At 37.7% G+C, this 17,822-nt stretch overlaps 1 protein-coding gene across 24 annotated transcripts in view; it reads right to left on the minus strand.

Annotated features, from left to right (window-relative positions):
• Positions 1 to 17,822, minus strand: part of dtna (dystrobrevin, alpha) — a 71,764-nt gene that overhangs the window by 12,444 nt on the left and 41,498 nt on the right. For 13 of the 24 annotated variants that reach the window (XM_035428672.1, XM_035428673.1, XM_035428670.1 and 10 more), the window contains 7 exons: positions 14,470 to 14,562; positions 9,662 to 9,749; positions 8,100 to 8,200; positions 6,890 to 7,003; positions 4,879 to 4,975; positions 3,771 to 3,791; positions 719 to 884 (listed from right to left, as the gene is read on the minus strand). In XM_035428672.1, the coding sequence (XP_035284563.1) occupies positions 719 to 884; positions 3,771 to 3,791; positions 4,879 to 4,975; positions 6,890 to 7,003; positions 8,100 to 8,200; positions 9,662 to 9,749; positions 14,470 to 14,562 (680 nt within the window). The remainder of the gene's footprint in view (positions 1 to 718; positions 885 to 3,770; positions 3,792 to 4,878; positions 4,976 to 6,889; positions 7,004 to 8,099; positions 8,201 to 9,661; positions 9,750 to 14,469; positions 14,563 to 17,822) is intronic. The other 11 variants (XM_035428676.1, XM_035428679.1, XM_035428678.1 and 8 more) reach the window with 3 other exon arrangements.

Consider the following 17,822-nt stretch of genomic DNA (forward strand, 5'->3'; position numbering starts at 1 on the left):
TACTGCTGAATGACCATATTACTCCACTGCTCTATTAATTGGAAAAGCTCTTTGGTGGTCTTTGGTTCTGAGTGTAATAGGATGAACCATTCACCAAAGCAATGACAACAACAAAATAAACCTAAACTGATAAGAGTACCTTTGTCAGTTATATGCATCTTAACATCAAAATGGATTATACGTGCTGCTGGACCTGGCTCAATTAGGTCCTGTAAGTGTCTGTGCCAGGGAGCGATGACTTGGCAAAACCACGTACTAGGCAGCTCAAGGAACCAAACAAACTCCATATTGAGGAAAATCAGTAGTTAGTTTGTGTTCACGTTCAATATTCGTTATTCCTCTGGCTGGGATTGTCGTCCTTGTCATTTGAGCATGTCTGCTGGCACAGGATGCCCGTCCCTTTCAGATTCCTCAGACCACTGCAGCCTGACGGGGACTTTGTTTAATGCCTAATTAAGAGCAAACTCGACATCATCACTATACAATGTACTGGCCTTAAATCAAAACAGAGCACAATATGCAGTCAAAGTAGGTGTGGTCATGATGTCAGGCCATCCAATACAAACAAAAAATAGGTGATACATTATAGGAGCCATCAATAGTGCTAGGCAAAGGGACTTAGATTGTTTAAATGGCAAAATCAATTGAACACACCCCTAACTGTGAGAGAGGTCAGACCAGGTCTAGCAGAAGGTAAGTGGATGTTAGCGGGGCGTACCCTGAGCAAAAGCCTCTTGGACGTCACCTCCCACACCAGTGAGCGAATCCTGAGGCGTGTGGGTGGGTGTGGTGCAGGCGGAAGCAGAGCCAGAGCGAATGGGCATGGGGATTGGCCGGCTGATGGTGTGACTGGGAGAGGAACGAGGGGAACCCGCCCCCTGAGTCTGAAACAAAGGGAGAGTTACACCCAGCATGAGCCAACATGACCTCTTTTCTGGAACACTGTAACCAAGGCAATGACACATCATTCACAATAATGCGCAAAGTGCATACTTTAGCATGGCACACATGAATACCATAGAAACATATAAGAAAGCATTTAGCTTCTTAGTCTTTTATGATTTAAAATGTTGCTTGTTCACCAGTAAGAACAGAACAGAACAGAATCCCTTGTTTCCACTAATTCAAGAGCGGATTGACAGCCAAGCATGCCACAATGCAATTTAGGTTCAGTTAGCAGCATTTCCAGGAAATTCAAACCACAGCAAAAACATGACATGCTGTTAGTTTAAGGCATTAACTGCATATTCATGTTCATAAGCTATACACCAAAACACCTTCAAGTAAAAACAAAATTATAAGAGTGCTTATTAGCCACTTAAAGGATGAATTCATAGAATCAAACTGAAAATTACTGCCAAAAAACATAAAATACAAAAAATGCACAATGTAAGCATGACATTTTTCCTTTACACACATCATGTTCAGATGGAATTTCATATTTTGCTATAATTTCTTTTATACTTTCTTAATATCTTTTAGGAACACATTGTGAATGGTACTCCGTACTTGATGATGAAATGATGCCTTGTTTAAAAACAGCAGCTGGAGTTGTAGTTAGGGCCAGTTTATTTGATACTGAAAAATGTGCTTGGAACCACAGTGATATAAAGCATTTCAAATGTTTTTTTTCTCAACAGTTTTGGTATTTTGGTTCATTTTTTATTTGATGGGGATACATTCAGAACAAAGATCCAAGTAAGCACCTGATGTCAATTCCAGAATTAACATGTAAGGAATGAACCAGGAAGGGCTGTCCCATTATTGGAAAATAATGTATGACAGGGGTGGTGATGTGGCAAAGCTGAGGTGCTGATCTGCACTTTAACCACATGTAAATTATTTGATTACAAATTAAAGAGTTGATTTTAGGTCTAGGGTTGATTTTAGTTGTGGAATTTGCATTTGGAGTCTGTTGCCGTTGTCTCTCAACATGAGGACAAAAGAACTGTCAATGCCAGTAAAGCAGGCCATCATGGGATAGAAAGACATTGACAAAACACTGGGTGTGTCAAAATCAATGTTTGGTACATTGTTAAGAAGCTAGAATGCAAAAGCAAACCACCTGGTGGACCACAGAAGACCACTATAGTGGATGAACGAAGGTTACTTTCAATTGAGAAGAAAAAACACTTTTCAACTGCTGAACAGATCAAGAACACTCCCCAGGATGGAGGCATAGACATGTCCAAGGCTAAAGAAAAGAGATGGCTACTCCAGCATAACCTCAAAGGGTTCACTGCAAGATGCATACCAGGTAAGTCTCAAGAATAGAGTGGCCAGTTTAGAGTTGGCTAAAAAGTACATTTAAAAAACTGAGTTCTGGAATGAAGGTAGTGTTATGGCTTGGACATGTATGGCTGCCACAGCTGGAACAGATTCAATTGTCTTTACTGGTGATGTGACTGTTCACAGCTGCAACAGGATGAATTCTGAAGTGTACAGAAACATATTATCGGATCAGATCCATCCAAATGCCTCAAAATTCAATGGAAGGCACTTCACCTTGCAGCAGGACAATGACTCCAAACATGCTACTGAAGCAACTAAGGAGTTTTTCAGGGCCAAAAAGCAGAATGTTCATGAGTGGTCAAGTCAATCATCCAATTCAACATGCATTTCACTTGCTGAAAATAAGACCGTAAGGCAAAAATGACCCAAAAAAAAAAATGTACAAAAAATTAAACTGAAGAAGGCTGTAGTACAGGCCTGGCAGAGTCTCACCTGGGACAATACCCAGCATCTGGTGATGTCTATGGGTCACATACTTCAGGCAGTCTTCAAATGCAAAGGATTTGCAACCAAGTACTAAATATGATGACTTTATTTAAGATTATGTTAAGTTGTCCAATTTGGGTTGGTCCCCTAAAATGTGAGCACTAAGTGAGCATTCCTACATGGATATGGATGTGAATATCATTAAATTAAAGCTGACAGTGTGCACTTTAACCTCATATTTATTGTATCATTTCCAATCCAATGCGTTGGAGTACATTCCTATTCAGAATTTCTACTGAGGATATTATATACAACAATGTGTATTTGTAGGTTGTTTACCGTTCCATCAGACAGAAAGGTTTCCTATTAATAGTCCAAGCATAGCATCACAGCTGCTGTCAAGAGACGCAGTAGTACCCAATTCTAAGTATAACATTACTGATAGCCTCGCAGCTACCGTCAAGAGATACTAGACATGTCAGCTACACAGCTCAGAAATAGTGCTGCTATACTCCTATTGAACAAAAACAGAATCCATTTATTTGCCCCAAGCTAACTATAAGCATCAGTCACCTCTTTCTTCAAGAGCAGTGGCTGGTACCTGAAGACTTATGTTGTTTCCATGGTGACTGTCAGTCTCTATAAGGATACTGTATAGACCATTTTACAAACCAGTGTGTGAAAATTATGGGTCATTATTAACCTCACCACACAACAGAAAACAGAAACTGCAACGGTGGGCTTTTAGTATAAAGGAAAAAAATGCACTTCCCTCAAAACATAAATTTGACGCATTAATATGAAGAGTACATGGGAGAAAAAAGTAATTCACTTTTGAAGGTTTGAGTCATCTAACTTAAGGGTGAACTTTGCATATTCATTCACTCTCAAGTTATCGCTGTAACAAAATAGTACATATATTTTAATATGTTTCTTCTATATTGTACTGGCCAGAATACATATGCAAACAATTCTGAATCCCAGTTCTCTTCATATTTCAGTGAAAAGTGTTGCAAGAAACCAGTGTTGGTTTGCTTATTTCACACACTTACTGCATTCTTCAACTCTTCCTCCTGTTGAAAAAGGGTTAATAAGATGGACAGAATCTTAGAAGCAGCATAGTGTTGTATACCCTTTTGTATTTTTAACCTTTTAAGCATCACTAGTTATTATATCACTGCTGTCACCAAGCTATAGATATAGATTTGCAGCAGCTTTCATACCTGTGCACACAGCACCTCCTTAAACTCATTCAAACAACACCTATTTTAAAATAATTCATACAGCACCTCCATTGCATTCATTCATGCAGCAATTTCATTCATGCATGCTCAATTTAAACTCATTCATATTGTGCCTCCCCTACACCCATTCACACAGCACCTTCCAACAATCATTCACACAGCACCTCCATCACATTCATTCACAAAGTGCCTCCTGAAACAAATTTGACAGCACCTCCTTAAACTCATTCACATTGCATTTGTCCTACACCCATTCACACAGGACTTCTTTTACAACTTACAAGTTAATCCACATTGTGCTTGTGAGCTTCTGGTTTTTTAAAACCCTTAATTAAGTGAAACTACTCTTTTCAAGTCACTGGATTTGTTAAGTACCTCTTGCACTGATACTAGACATTTTGTATGGTGCATTTTGTGTCCTACTCCTTTTCATGTTTCATACAATTTTTCTTTTATTGCATTTATGTATTTTGCAATCATTACAATAGTGTTGAGTGTTGTTCTGATGAGTAGCTGTATTAATCATGTTTCTTTCTGCTGTTGTTTCTCTCTCTTCTTCTCAAGTTATGGTATCTATCAAATAGCATTGTTGGAGTAATACAGAAACAAAGACACGTGAGGCAGTAATTCCCAGTACCCTTGACACCCTTGACAAACACCCATTAATTAATATTTGACCCAAAGAATCATATTTGTGTCCATATATACACACACACATATATATATATATATATATATATATATATATATATATATACAGCATATAATATCTACAGGGATTTGTTCTGGATTGGTTTCACTGAATTACTGAGGGTTCAGAAAATTGACAATAGAACTGGATACTTTGAGGTGGCTCACAAGAAGTGGGAATGAGACAATCACCCTCAGGGGCGTGGCAGGTGGGCGGAGTTCATACCTTCAGCAATCTCATGAGACCCTCCAGCTGCACCATCAGTTCTCTGCGGCTCTCCTGCAGAGCAGACATCCTTTGCTCCAACTCATCCTTACGTTGCCTGCCAGGAGAGTCACAATATTACTCATAGAACCTTATAGAACAACCTGGGCCAGCCTACATTACCCATGAATCCGCAATGAAAAATAATACCAGCAATGAGAAAACTGCGACACACAGAAACCTAATAACTTTAGGCATGACAGAAACTATGAACTATTTAATGGGAAATCATCATATACATACAATGCATTTTGTTATGTTATTATCAATATTAATTATATTTTAAATATATGGGCTACTGAGTGGTTTATCTAGCTGAGGTTCTTGTTTTCAGTACAATGCACCCAAAGGTCCAGGCGGAATCCTGACCATGTCAGTGTCGGCCAAGGCTGGGAACCCAGAGGGGTGATAAATAACTAGCAGGTCACCCAGGGAAGAAGGGTACAGTAAACACGGAATTTACCACATCAGTGTAACAGTGGCCTCTTTGGTCAGTTAGGCACCAGCTATTTGCCTGCGGCACACATGAAAGTTGCGCCGTATTGTGCAGTAAGTGTGGCTCAGCTGGTGGACTGGCGAGAGAAGAAGGTCACATACTTTGGAAGAGCATATATTAGAGTGCACCACGCCTAATTCATAAAAGAAGTTGCCATGATACGGCAGCCAATAATTATTATTGGCAAATGGGGAAGAATAGAAAACTAAATTCATGAATGAGTGACTGACTCCATAAATAAAGGCACTTTCCATTAGGCACTTTCCACTGTTGCTACATTACGTCATTAGCTGATTATATCACCATAAGGCAGCAGTGGCAGGAAATCATTTGCCTCATCCCAGCAGGGTTAGGTTGGGTTTAAATTTAACATATTTTTATTTTGTGTAATGAGTAGACGTGTGCCAACCTCACTCGAGTCATCGCCATATCCCGTTATAGCAGAATATAGTCTTAGTTGGGCCGTAAACAGGTACAGAAAAATAAATGAATTTCTAGCTGTAAATAGCATGACTCTGCGCAAGTTCATAAAAAATTTGTCTCTTTCTATGAATACACTGCGAGTGCTTATGATTACTTTGTAATACCACTCTTCAGAATTTATTTAATCTTAATGGGCATGTTTAACTTTATTGTGTCTATCAGCAATGTAAACACTGACCTGCCGACGAAGCCAAGTAAACTGAGACATTGTTATCTATACTATACTGCTATCCAGAGAGAGGCTAATAGAGGCGCAGCTGCTCGCAGTATAAACATATCTACACTCTTCCTCATTACTATTTAGCATGAAGCTTTGGCCTTCATTTTGAAAAGGTGAAAGAGCATTTTAGTGGCTTACTTGAGATAATATTGTTCTGAAAGATCAGGGAGGCTAATGTCACTGTACTCTCACTGATAGTACAAATGGGAAAATGTAATGTACATTACTCCTTGAAAAATAATGAAACAAGTAATATTATGTCTATGGAAAAGCTATTTTTTGCTCATAAAGTACTATGTGTGTACTATATACTGTATGTGTTTTGCAGGTATTAACAAGCCAATGCACTAAGCAGTTTGCAAACTAATAAAAAAAACAGGGTTAGCCTGGTAAATTAAATTAATTTTTTATTTGGGCCCTAATTAAACACTTTAGAAATGATGATGCTTCCTGAATTGCTTGCTTGAATCTGAAATGTTCCACCATTTTTGTCTGGCTATGGAAATGTCAAAATTGTCAGAGGATAGTTGTAGTTTGAAAATTGCCCAAACCCACACCAGTATTTTCTGAGTAGTCAGCACTCCCACATTATCCAGTTAGTTAATCAACATTGACCTAGGCTACAGCAGACAAAATTGTCAGCGAGAGATGTGCCTCTTCTTTGTTCAGCACTAGCTCTGTACGGTAGGTCTGTGCAGCCTGGAAGCTGTAAAATAATCATAGGTGAGCACATGGGCATGAGTGTGTGCCTGTGTGTGCGTATGTGTGTGTACCTGAGAAGTCGAAGCTCAGCCAGCAGGGTGGGGTTTTGCTGGGCCTTGTCAGGTGGCAGCTGAGAGGCCTGCTCATGTTCCAACCGCAACCGCTGGATCTCTTGCAGTATCTCTCTGTGACACACACACGGATATGGTAAGACCATTGATTACTGACTGGTTATTGCAGATTAATCGACAGCCAAGCAATAAATACATGCCAATTAATATTTTTATCGAAATTTCAACCAAGAAAAAAGTATTTAAGTTGTATTTTTCATGTGCTACATAATGTTTTTACACTGTAACTTTTTCCTTGGTACTGGTCCAGACAAGGAAGAAATTTAAATTCTGAATCTAATTACTTTTCAAAAATTAGCAATTCTAATTCAATAATAGAAAAATAAGGTTGCACACTCAGATTCCTCCTTGCTGTGTTTATTAAACCAACTTTTCGGCAAAAAATGCTTTCATCAGGTCATTCTAATTAAATTCTTCCTCAATTCTAATTCAATACAGAATCCAAGCTTCAACACACATACTAGTGATGAGTGGATAAGCTGTGACATCTTCCAAATCCACACACTCATCATTCACTCATCAACTAATGATTTTATCTCAATTCAAACCTCTGAACCTAGCCTGCATAAAACAATTTATATTATTTCTCAGTGAATTAGCCGACAAAAAGTATTGGGAAAGTAACTCTGAATGTAGTTATGTAGTTAAGCAAGCTACCAATTACTTGGCACTGGAAGACGTACTGCACAGCTACCAATAAGAGAAATGTACTTAACTAAACTAAAGCTACTTTTAAATAGTAGTTAACTAGGCCTATATTGAAGCTACCTCAGTGTAAGCTAGTTAAGCTAGTAGCTCAGTTACACGTAGTTCTGCTACACCACAACACTGCCTGCTAATGTTTGCTAAAGAACAAATGAAGCTTCAAAGATGTAATTATATATTTTTTATTTGATCCAAAATAACATACTGTAATTTATTTTACAAATTTAATTACGTTCTCACCCACCCACCACCCATCTGCGATTAATAAGAATGTCATTTTTTTGTGACCCAACCCACCTGACCCTTGGATAAACCTTGGGGTCTGCAGGTTTTCAGTCCCATCACTACCACATGCATGCACACACACACACACACACACACACAGTACACACAATTTTACATACTAGTGGGAAAAATTTTATTTCTTACTGAATGAAATTCTCACCTGTTTTTGTTTTCTAGCTCTGCAATAAGTTGCCGCTGCTGTTTATTGGCATCCAGAGAGAGTGCAATATCTGAAGTCCCTCGCTGCTGTTGAGCTTGTTGCTATCAAAAAGAAATAAAGGAGACAATATCACACTGCTTGCCATTCATATATTTGTGACTCATAGCTGGCATTACACTATCACATAGGACCTTTGTGACTTCACCTTACTTCAAAGCACTTATGCAGCGAAGCAGGGCTGGATCCCCAAGCTGCCATTTTAAAGAACACTCCAATGCTGAGATAACAGGTGCTAGAGGTGTTTTCCACCTTCAACTACAACTGTGGAAACTACTGCTGCCATGTGCTGCAGGCAGCACTGGAATGAAGAAAAAATGATTTAAAAGTGTGTTTATATGATTTAAAAAGACACCCATGGCATCAGTACAATGAAGAAAATTACCTGCATCTATCGTCATTAGATGCAATTAGACAGAACAATATTTTATTTTCTTTCTTCCCCCCTCCCATTTGTAATGCCCAGTGGTTTTTTAAAAGCTCATTGCTGCAGTCAATTTTGGAGAAGGCAGACAAGCATAAGCTTTCCTCCCAAACACATTACGTCACCCATTGCTTCTTTTGCAGTCTGCAATCCCAAATTTCAGCTCGCACAGACAGTGAGTCAGGGGAAGATGCTTCATGTGCCACTAGTGGAGGCAAGACTTGAGGGCCCAACTGACTAGAGGGGGCTGCTATTTGGAAATGGTGCCATCAAAAAACCTTAATTGATTGTTCGATTCACTGACATAAACATCCATGAAACTTCACACACATACAGAGACAAGAAGATCGTAAGAATAGACTTAGTCTTCCTTTTTGCAGTATGCAGTAAAGTATCTGAAGTTTCCTTGTAACATGTATATTTCATATGACAAGATGCTAATGATTCTAAAATACTAATTGACTCTGAAGTATGCTTTAAAGTAAGCTGATAATAGTAATAATGGGGCGGCAGTGTAGTATATTGAGTAAGGAGCTGGTCTTGTAACTCAAAGGTTAGGCACTGTCATTGTACCCTTGAGGAAGGTACTTAACGATTGCTTCAGTATATATCCAACTGTATAAATGGATACAATGTAATTGATATGTAAAAAGTTGTGTAAGAGCATCTGCTAAATGCCTGTGATGTAATGTAATTAGTTAGTTAGTTATCTAAATGCTAACTATGCTAACATGCTATTAATTTGCAGTACTCTTATAAGCTCACTGAAACATTGATAGATGTCTAAATGAGCTAAATTTTGTAATTGCTTGGTCATTCATACCTGATGGCCTGATGCTTGGACCCTTTAATTGCCGCCTACAGCTATTATTATTATTATTATTAAATTATATCAGGAAATACAGTTATCAAAGTCTGCATGTAGCTACAGAAACAACTATGTTTTTGCACTAATAATTTACTCTAATGCAGTGGTTTTCAATGTCACTGCATTGTAACACAGCATTCAACAGTCACTGCCACACTGTGCAGTGTTCCACTTTCATCACACTGTACCACCGCAGTTTCCACAGTCTCTCACCGCTGATGCAGCGTCAGCAGCAAGTCTGGCAGCGTAGCGGGCGATGAGATGGTGTTCTTCATCCAGACGGCTACTGCTCTCCAGCATGCTGTGGGACATAATGAGAGGAGTGGAACACAGGTCTCCTTCTACTTAACCTAGAGTAAAACAATATCTTCCGTTACACTTTATACTATGAAAAACACTGGCTTTCCCTACACATATACAGGATTAAACCTTAATATATATTCTAGAGTAAAATAGAAGCTTCCTTTATACTTAATAAGAGTAAACCACAAACTCCCCTTTCACTTCACAGTAGTAAAACCACAGGCTTCCTTACATAGCTAAATTAAATTAAAGGCTTCATCCACATTTTAACTACAGAAAATGCAGGCTTCAGTTACAATTTAAGTTACACAGACCTGTAAACTTTAAAAGTGTAAAACACAGACTCCCTTTATACAGATAAGAGTAAAACACAGGGTTCATTACTTAATACAACTGAAATTCAGGCTTCCTTTACACCAGTAAAACACCAGTTTCCTTTACACATTCTAGAGTAAAAAAAAAAAAAAAAACACACACAGACTTCCTTTACACTTTTCAAAAATAAAATGCTGAATTTTTGTATATTTTACGAGAACAAAGCACAGGCCTCCTTTCTACTTTATAAGAGTAAAGCATAGGAGTCCTTTACACTTTACAAAAATAGGTTTTCTTTACACCTCCTGAAACACTGTCTTCATACACAATTTACTTGGGCAAAATACAAATTTTGTTCACACTGCCAGAGAGTGAAACGTTTCCTGTATATTTTGCCAGTAAAGCACACGGTTCTTCTAGATTTTACTGTAGTAAAATGTGTCCTTCACATATTACACAAGTAAAACAAAGGCTTCTTTGACACTTTAATGGAATAAAACACATACTTCCTTCACACTTTACAGGAGTAAAACACTTTACACACTTTATCAAGTAGTTGCTAGTACTGTAAAGTAGTTTTACTTTATAAATGCGAACACTGGCCTCTGTTACATCTTACTAAAGTAAAACATAAACCTAAACCTTACAAAAGGAAAAATTCCCAACTTCCCACTAGAGTAAAATACACATTTCACTTGTATCTTGTGTTAAACAGTCTCCCTTCACAGTCAAACTTTTCTACAGTAATCCATGTTTCCTTTATGCTATACAAGACCCCTGTGTTCAGAAAGGGATATCTACACATACAATTTCATATTTAAGGAAGACAACATAACAATACTTTGTAATAATACTTATACTAATACTACTACTACTACTACTACTACTACTAGTAATAATAATAATAATAATAATAATAACAACAACAACACACTTACAAATAAATACTGCTAAATACTAAATAAGAAAACATTGACTGAATTTGCACAATGTTACTTGTATATTGTGGCTACAAAATATATGGACTTTTTTCTGTAAATTATATGACATACCCTTTCTTTCATGCTTGGAAAAAACTTTCTACAAAGCATTGTTCATTTTCTAAGGTTTTATGACATTAAATATTATTGTATGTTTAAAAATTTTTATTGTATGTTTTGGTGTGCATTGAAGGATATTTTAGATATTCAGAGAAGTTTCTGATGGACCGCCAGCTTTACAAAGGGAGATTGCGGCCTAAAGCAAGAACATATGCTTTGAGCAACTCCAAAGCAGCTTATACAGCAAAGTTCTCAACAGGCTGTTTGTATGTATAACACCAGATTATTCTTTAGAAATGTAAAGTTAATATCATTTTTCATTGGAACTATTTCCTATGGAGCCTGCAAACTGAGGCTGCTGTGCTCATGGAAAGAGGCATAGGCACTACGATATATTTTTTTAAATTGTGAATAAACACCATATAATGAATCTGTCACCTGTATAGTCTGTACTGCACATAAAACTCTGGTCTGAAAACTTAAAATAAAAATGAAATAATATGTTTTCTAAAAACCCTGAAAGTGAACTATCCATTTAAAATTGCCATTGTAATACAATACCCATTTAGCATTTCATCAAGGTTTCATAGACATCATAGACTGAAAAGACTTTACAATGAATTATGGAAGCCAGAGAAAAGAGAAACATGAAAATGGATGGCTACATTCTTTTCAAGATGAAGTATAAAAGACAGCAATGTCACATTGACACACAAATAGCTTGCAGTAACAGAAGACAAGTAACCACACAAGATTATTGATTTCAAAATTGTAAAGTTAATAGCCGACAGCATGAATGCCAACAAACATATACTTTTTGTACTAAACAGGAGCCGTCCCACCTACAGTACATTACAAGGAGTACTCTAACTCTTGAGTGTTATTTTTCAAGGAGGCCATTTTACCATACTCTGTAGTACCACCTATTTTATTTAATGAATTGCTTAAACAAGTTGCCAAATTAGAAAACAGTTTCAGGAAATAATAAACCCAACAAAAACCAAACAGTTCAAAATATGCACATACTGTGAAAACATTAACTAAAGCTATTGTACAGTTACATGTTGGGGTGTCCTTGCATATCTGAGATCTCTGACAGCAACCAGTGTTTTATAAGCAAGGTGTTGAGGCGCTCACAATTATTGAAATTATGACAGTGACACAGTTTTTTTGTTGTTATGGCTCTACTCCAGCACATTGGATCTGAAAAGAAAAACTATAAACATAAAGTTAAAGTGCAGAATGTCAGTTTTAATTTGAGGGTATTCACAGTACATGTATATATGGTGATCGTGTAGGATCTTTTTATCAGGGATGTCCCGATCCAATCCATGGACTGGTATCAGCTTCCAATACCACCATATTTTAAGTATCAGTATCGGCTACAACTCGCCCCATCTGAATCTGACCCTCTCTGACACAGCTGTTACAGCTGTTAATATGCATATTTATTTTCACCTGGAGCAAAGCTTCCTCTTCGTACTTTCTGACTCTGCCTGTACTCCACTTACACCAACTGTCTAGATGGATGGTCACTGCCATACACAAGCACTATCCATTTGCCACCAAGGACAATTTATGAAAATTAACTGCTATCCACAACAATGTCTGCTCTGTGGGACTTTTGCAAAGTGGAATCCAAAAGCAACCCTATGACCAGAAGTACATTTGCAATGTCAGTGTTTCAAGAGGCAGCATTAGCATAGCATCTTACAATGCAACAAATTTGATGAAGCATTTGAAGAAATGCCACCTAAATAGATAGGCTAATGCTGACTTTTCACAGCTCACCCGAAGCAAGGCCGCAGCTGAGCAGTAAAGCACTGGAGGTTACTTTTAAAAGACAGGAAATGTTTCCATGACAAGGCCAAAAAAAAACTGAATATCTATCCATATATTATCTATACCCACTTATTCCTGGTCAGGGTCGTGGGAGGTACTGGAGCCTATCCCACATTCTACTTTCTGGCCTTGAAAAACTCCTTGTTTGCTTTGGCAGTATGTTTTGCATTGTTCTGCTGCCAGGCAAAGTGCCATCCAATGAGTTTTCAGGCATTTGGTAGGATCTGAGGAGATAAGATGTTTCTGTAGACTTCTGAATTCATCCTTGCTGCTGTCATCAGCAGTCACACCATCAATAAAGATGAGTGAGCTAGCTCCACTGACAGCCATACATGCCCAAGCCATAACACTACCTCCACCATGTTTCACAGACGGAGGGGTGCTTTGGAACATTTCAGTTTGTTTCTTTCTCCACGGTTTTCTCTTTCCATCATTTTGGTACAGGTTAATACTCTGTCAATAAGACTTTGTTCAATAAGAATTTGAATGTCCTTTTTAGCAAACGCTAACCTGTTCTGTTCTTGGGTTTACATTTTGCAGTGAACTCTCTGAAGAAATACTGGTCTATAATTGAAAGTATTCTTCAGTCATCTACTACAATGGTCTTCCATGGTCTTACCAGGTCATTTGCTATAGTTGAGCTCACCAGTGTGTTATTTTCAATTTCAATTAATTCAATTTTTCAGCCTCATGATGGCCTGCTTTACTGGTATTGACACTTATTTGGTCCTCATGTTGAGAGACAACAGCAACCGACTCCAAAAGGCAACTTCCATACCTAGAATCACTTCGACCTTTTGTTAGCTTTTTTGTGAATGAACTAATTACACAAAGACAAACAGCTGGCCATGAAACAGTTGAGCAGCCAATTATCCAATTATATTTGCTCCCCGAAAATGGGGGACTATGCATAAAAAGGGCTGTTATTCCAACAAGGATCACTCAATACGGATGTAAATAACCTAAAAATATAGCTGACAGTGTGCACTTTTGCCTCATATTCATTTTGTTGTATTTCAAAGCCAATACACTGAAATACACAGCCAAAATAAAAATAGTCTCTAATATATGTTTACATTTTGCATATAAATGTATATTAAAGTCTTGCTGACAGAACTTGCTTACCATGAGAGTGACACACCTCAAGATTTTTCCTTACTTTCTACAAAATACATTTTAACATTGACAGGTAATAAGTAACTTCACTGCTGCTGATGTACCCAAAGAAGTAAACCTAAACAGCCCCAACTGATAGTATGAACAGAAAGATGTTGTAGTTAAACCGTTGTTTGCGTAGGCTCCTATACTCCTATAATGAACTGCACAAAATACAAAAAAAGCTCTGTTGCTTTCACAACACACAGACCTACAATTTAAAAGCACACATTCTTGAAGATATGGACAGGGAGATCAGCTGTGATCTACTACGGACAGAGACAGAGTATAAGTGCAACGAAGGCAAGCCGCCTCGGTGGATCGCTTGCATTGGAGCACTGTTTCCTCAAGGGAAACCACACTAACCATGTGGGGTTGCTGTGCAGTAGATTGACATACAGCCCGATGAGCACATGTTCATCAGCAAGTCTATCCGCAACATCGAGGCTGTAGTTTAACCTGGAACAGTGTAGGGTTTCAGAAAGACACAAAAATAGACAAGTGAGAGTGGCATGGAGAAATTACACCATGAGAAAAAAAAAGTAATGGACTAAACCACTGCACACTCTAAACCGGCCATTACAATATATACAAGTATATATATATATATATATATATATATATATATATAAGCAAGTGCTAAGCGATTATTGTGTGAAAATTTATTTGATTTTGCTTCAGCCTATCCTGGTTATGATTATAAATTTGGATTATTAAAATGCAATTTATTTTATTACGCAATAATCTTAGTATGTAAAATAATCCATAGATTGCCAAATGTGGATAAAAATTGAAGCTGTTTTTTCTTTAACCTAATCTTAGATGAAAGAAAAATGAAATTATAATGGAGTCTTCAGTCACAAAGCGAGCTTCATTTGAACTACCTGTTTGCATATATACATGATATATGCATGATCAAATCTTTGGTGCATAATTACCATTGTATTCCTATTTTTTAAATGGAATCGAGGGAACATTTCAGCATTACAAAGTTCATTACAAGCACACCTATTTTTCCTCAAGTTAGCCTTCTATTCCCCATTGAAACTGTAATTCATATGCACAAACACTTCCACTGCCTTGGTATTAACAGTTTCAGTGATGGCTAAATACATTTTTCCGGTTGCTTCTCTAATAATAATATGAATAACAGTTTCATATCTTATAAATTTTATTTGAAATATAAGACACATTTTCGTTAATCCCTGGGCAACATATTATACATGATATTAATAAAGTTACTGAAATATATCAATTAACAGTTTGGTGCCAATTTTATGGACTGTTCATTCCTGATGACCATGATACTCTGGACTAACCGGCTGTTGCATTAGTAATCCAATAGCTAAACAGTTTAGTTAAACAGAGGTGAATGTGATAACTCAAACTATTGAATGTGGACTAAACTCTCAAATGTACATTTGTCTTTGTACTGAGGGGTTTATACACTGCAACCAAACTATAATATCCCTCTCTAGTTGTCGACGGACTGTTCTTGCCGACACAGTTTGATCATGTCCTGCATTGACGTTCTCAGTCACCAGAGAAAGAGTTGCTCTACTGTTTTCCTTTTTCCTTGCATATTGCACTAATCCATGAGCATCACGGTCATCGAATGGGCACTTTAGACCACAATGTCTGACCTTATTTACTGATGTCTTTCCCATATATCTAAATGCAGATGTCACTTTAGTCACTGTTCCTATTGAAACACGACTGAGTTGAACAGTCTGTGTGACTGAATCTCCTGCCATCCATGCCCCAATAATGAACCCTCTTTCAAAGTCACTTAGATCTTTTCCTCTTGCCATCATCATTCAAAATCAAGGTCAACTGGGCCTGATCAGCATTTTTATACATGCCACAGAGCATGATAGGATGTTAATTGCTTAATTGTATCATGTAGTACACCTCTATGGAAACATCTGAATTTGTTATGTTTCTCCACTCATTTATTCAGGTTTTTCTTTTAATTTGTCACCCGTCTGTATATGTACTGTATTATACGCATTCTCTGGAGTGATAAATCATGCTTCACTATCAGGCAGTCTGACGGACGAATCTATGTACGGTGAATGCCAGGCATACGCTACCTACCCGAATGCATAATGCCAACAGTAAAGTTTGGTGGAGGAGGAATAATGGTCTGGGGCTGTTTTCATGGTTTGGGCCAGGCCCCTTACAGTAGCTCCAGTGAAAGGGGATTTTAATGCTACAGCATACAATGACATTCTAGAGAATTGTGGGCTTCCAACTTTGTGGCATTTGTTTGGGGAAGGCCCTTTCCTCTTTCAGCATGACAATGCCCCCGTGCACAAAGCAAAGTCCATGAAGAAATGGTTTGCTGCTTGGTGTGCCTGCCTGCACAGGGCCCTGACCTCAAACACCTTCAGGATGAATTGGAAAGCCGACTGCGTGCCAGGCCTTATTGCCCAACATCAGTGCTCGACCTCACTAATGCTCTTGTGGCTGAATGGATGTGAATTCCTGGAGCCATGTTCCAAAATCCAGTGGAAAGCCTTCAAAGAAGAGTGGAAGCTGTTATAGCAGCAAAGGGGGCGAACAAATCCATATTAATGTCCATGATTTTGGAATGAGATGTTAAACAAGCACAGATGGGTGTGATGTTCAGTTGTCTACACACTTTTGGCCATATATATAGATATATGAAACATAAAAAGTAAAAAGTGTATCTGTGAGAGCACACGTATCTATGTGCATATTATGAATGCATTTATCACATAGAAAATTATATATGTATGTGTATGCAGAAATACATATTGTCTGTTGTATATGCCTTGCATATGTGTCTATGTTGAAGATTATTTTTGCATGTGTGTATTTATGTTCCCAAAATTTGCCATTGCATCATTCTCTAACTATCTGAACATGTCTTCAGAAACAGTGGGGGAGGGTAGGGAAGAGTTGTTAAACGAGGTGTGAAAACTGACCGTGTGAAGACTGACATTGTTGTTTGCATAATAGGGTTACTGCCAAAATATATTCGTACCTTTGACTAACTAGCATAACAAAAAAAGATCATTTAACATAAGAAATGTAGCGCAAGCATTCCACCCTTCACACAGCAGCACGCTTTTTAACACATATTGCATGTTTCATGTTCTTTTTTATGAGACCACTTTCTGGTCTGTGCCATAAAATTTGAGCCCAGCTTGTCTGCATTTTTCACCATTCGTCCTGTCAGTAATTTCCAAGTATTCATTTGCCCTGCAGACTTTTCTTGAAAATTACTTTCTTACGCAAAAATCAAAAATTATAAAAAGAAATGAGTATACTAGATAGCCTAAACTGGATGAGTAGTCTAGATAGCCTGAACTGGATTTATGCTTTGTATCAGATTCATACTGGGATATCAATTTTATCCAAGCTTTAGTTTCTCAACAAAATTAAACCGATCATTACAATATCTCGTCTCTTCATTTAGATCGTCATTAAACTATCAAAATCATTACCTAATTTTACAAAGAAAACAGATATGATCCCATGTATCATGTCTCTGCATGAGCTTCACCCTTTTTGCAGCTGATGATCATAATGTGATTGATGATGATAAGGTTGATGTTGTGAAGATGACAAAGATGATAATGGCAATGATAATGGTGCTCTGATGGTAATGCACTTTTCTGCTAATAATATACAGTAGCAGCGTAATAGATGTTGTATCCCAGAGATATCAGACTTTCCAGATGCTGATATCA

Source organism: Anguilla anguilla, chromosome 8 (genome assembly GCF_013347855.1).
Source record: "Anguilla anguilla isolate fAngAng1 chromosome 8, fAngAng1.pri, whole genome shotgun sequence".
NCBI classification, from domain to species: Eukaryota; Metazoa; Chordata; class Actinopteri; order Anguilliformes; family Anguillidae; genus Anguilla; species Anguilla anguilla.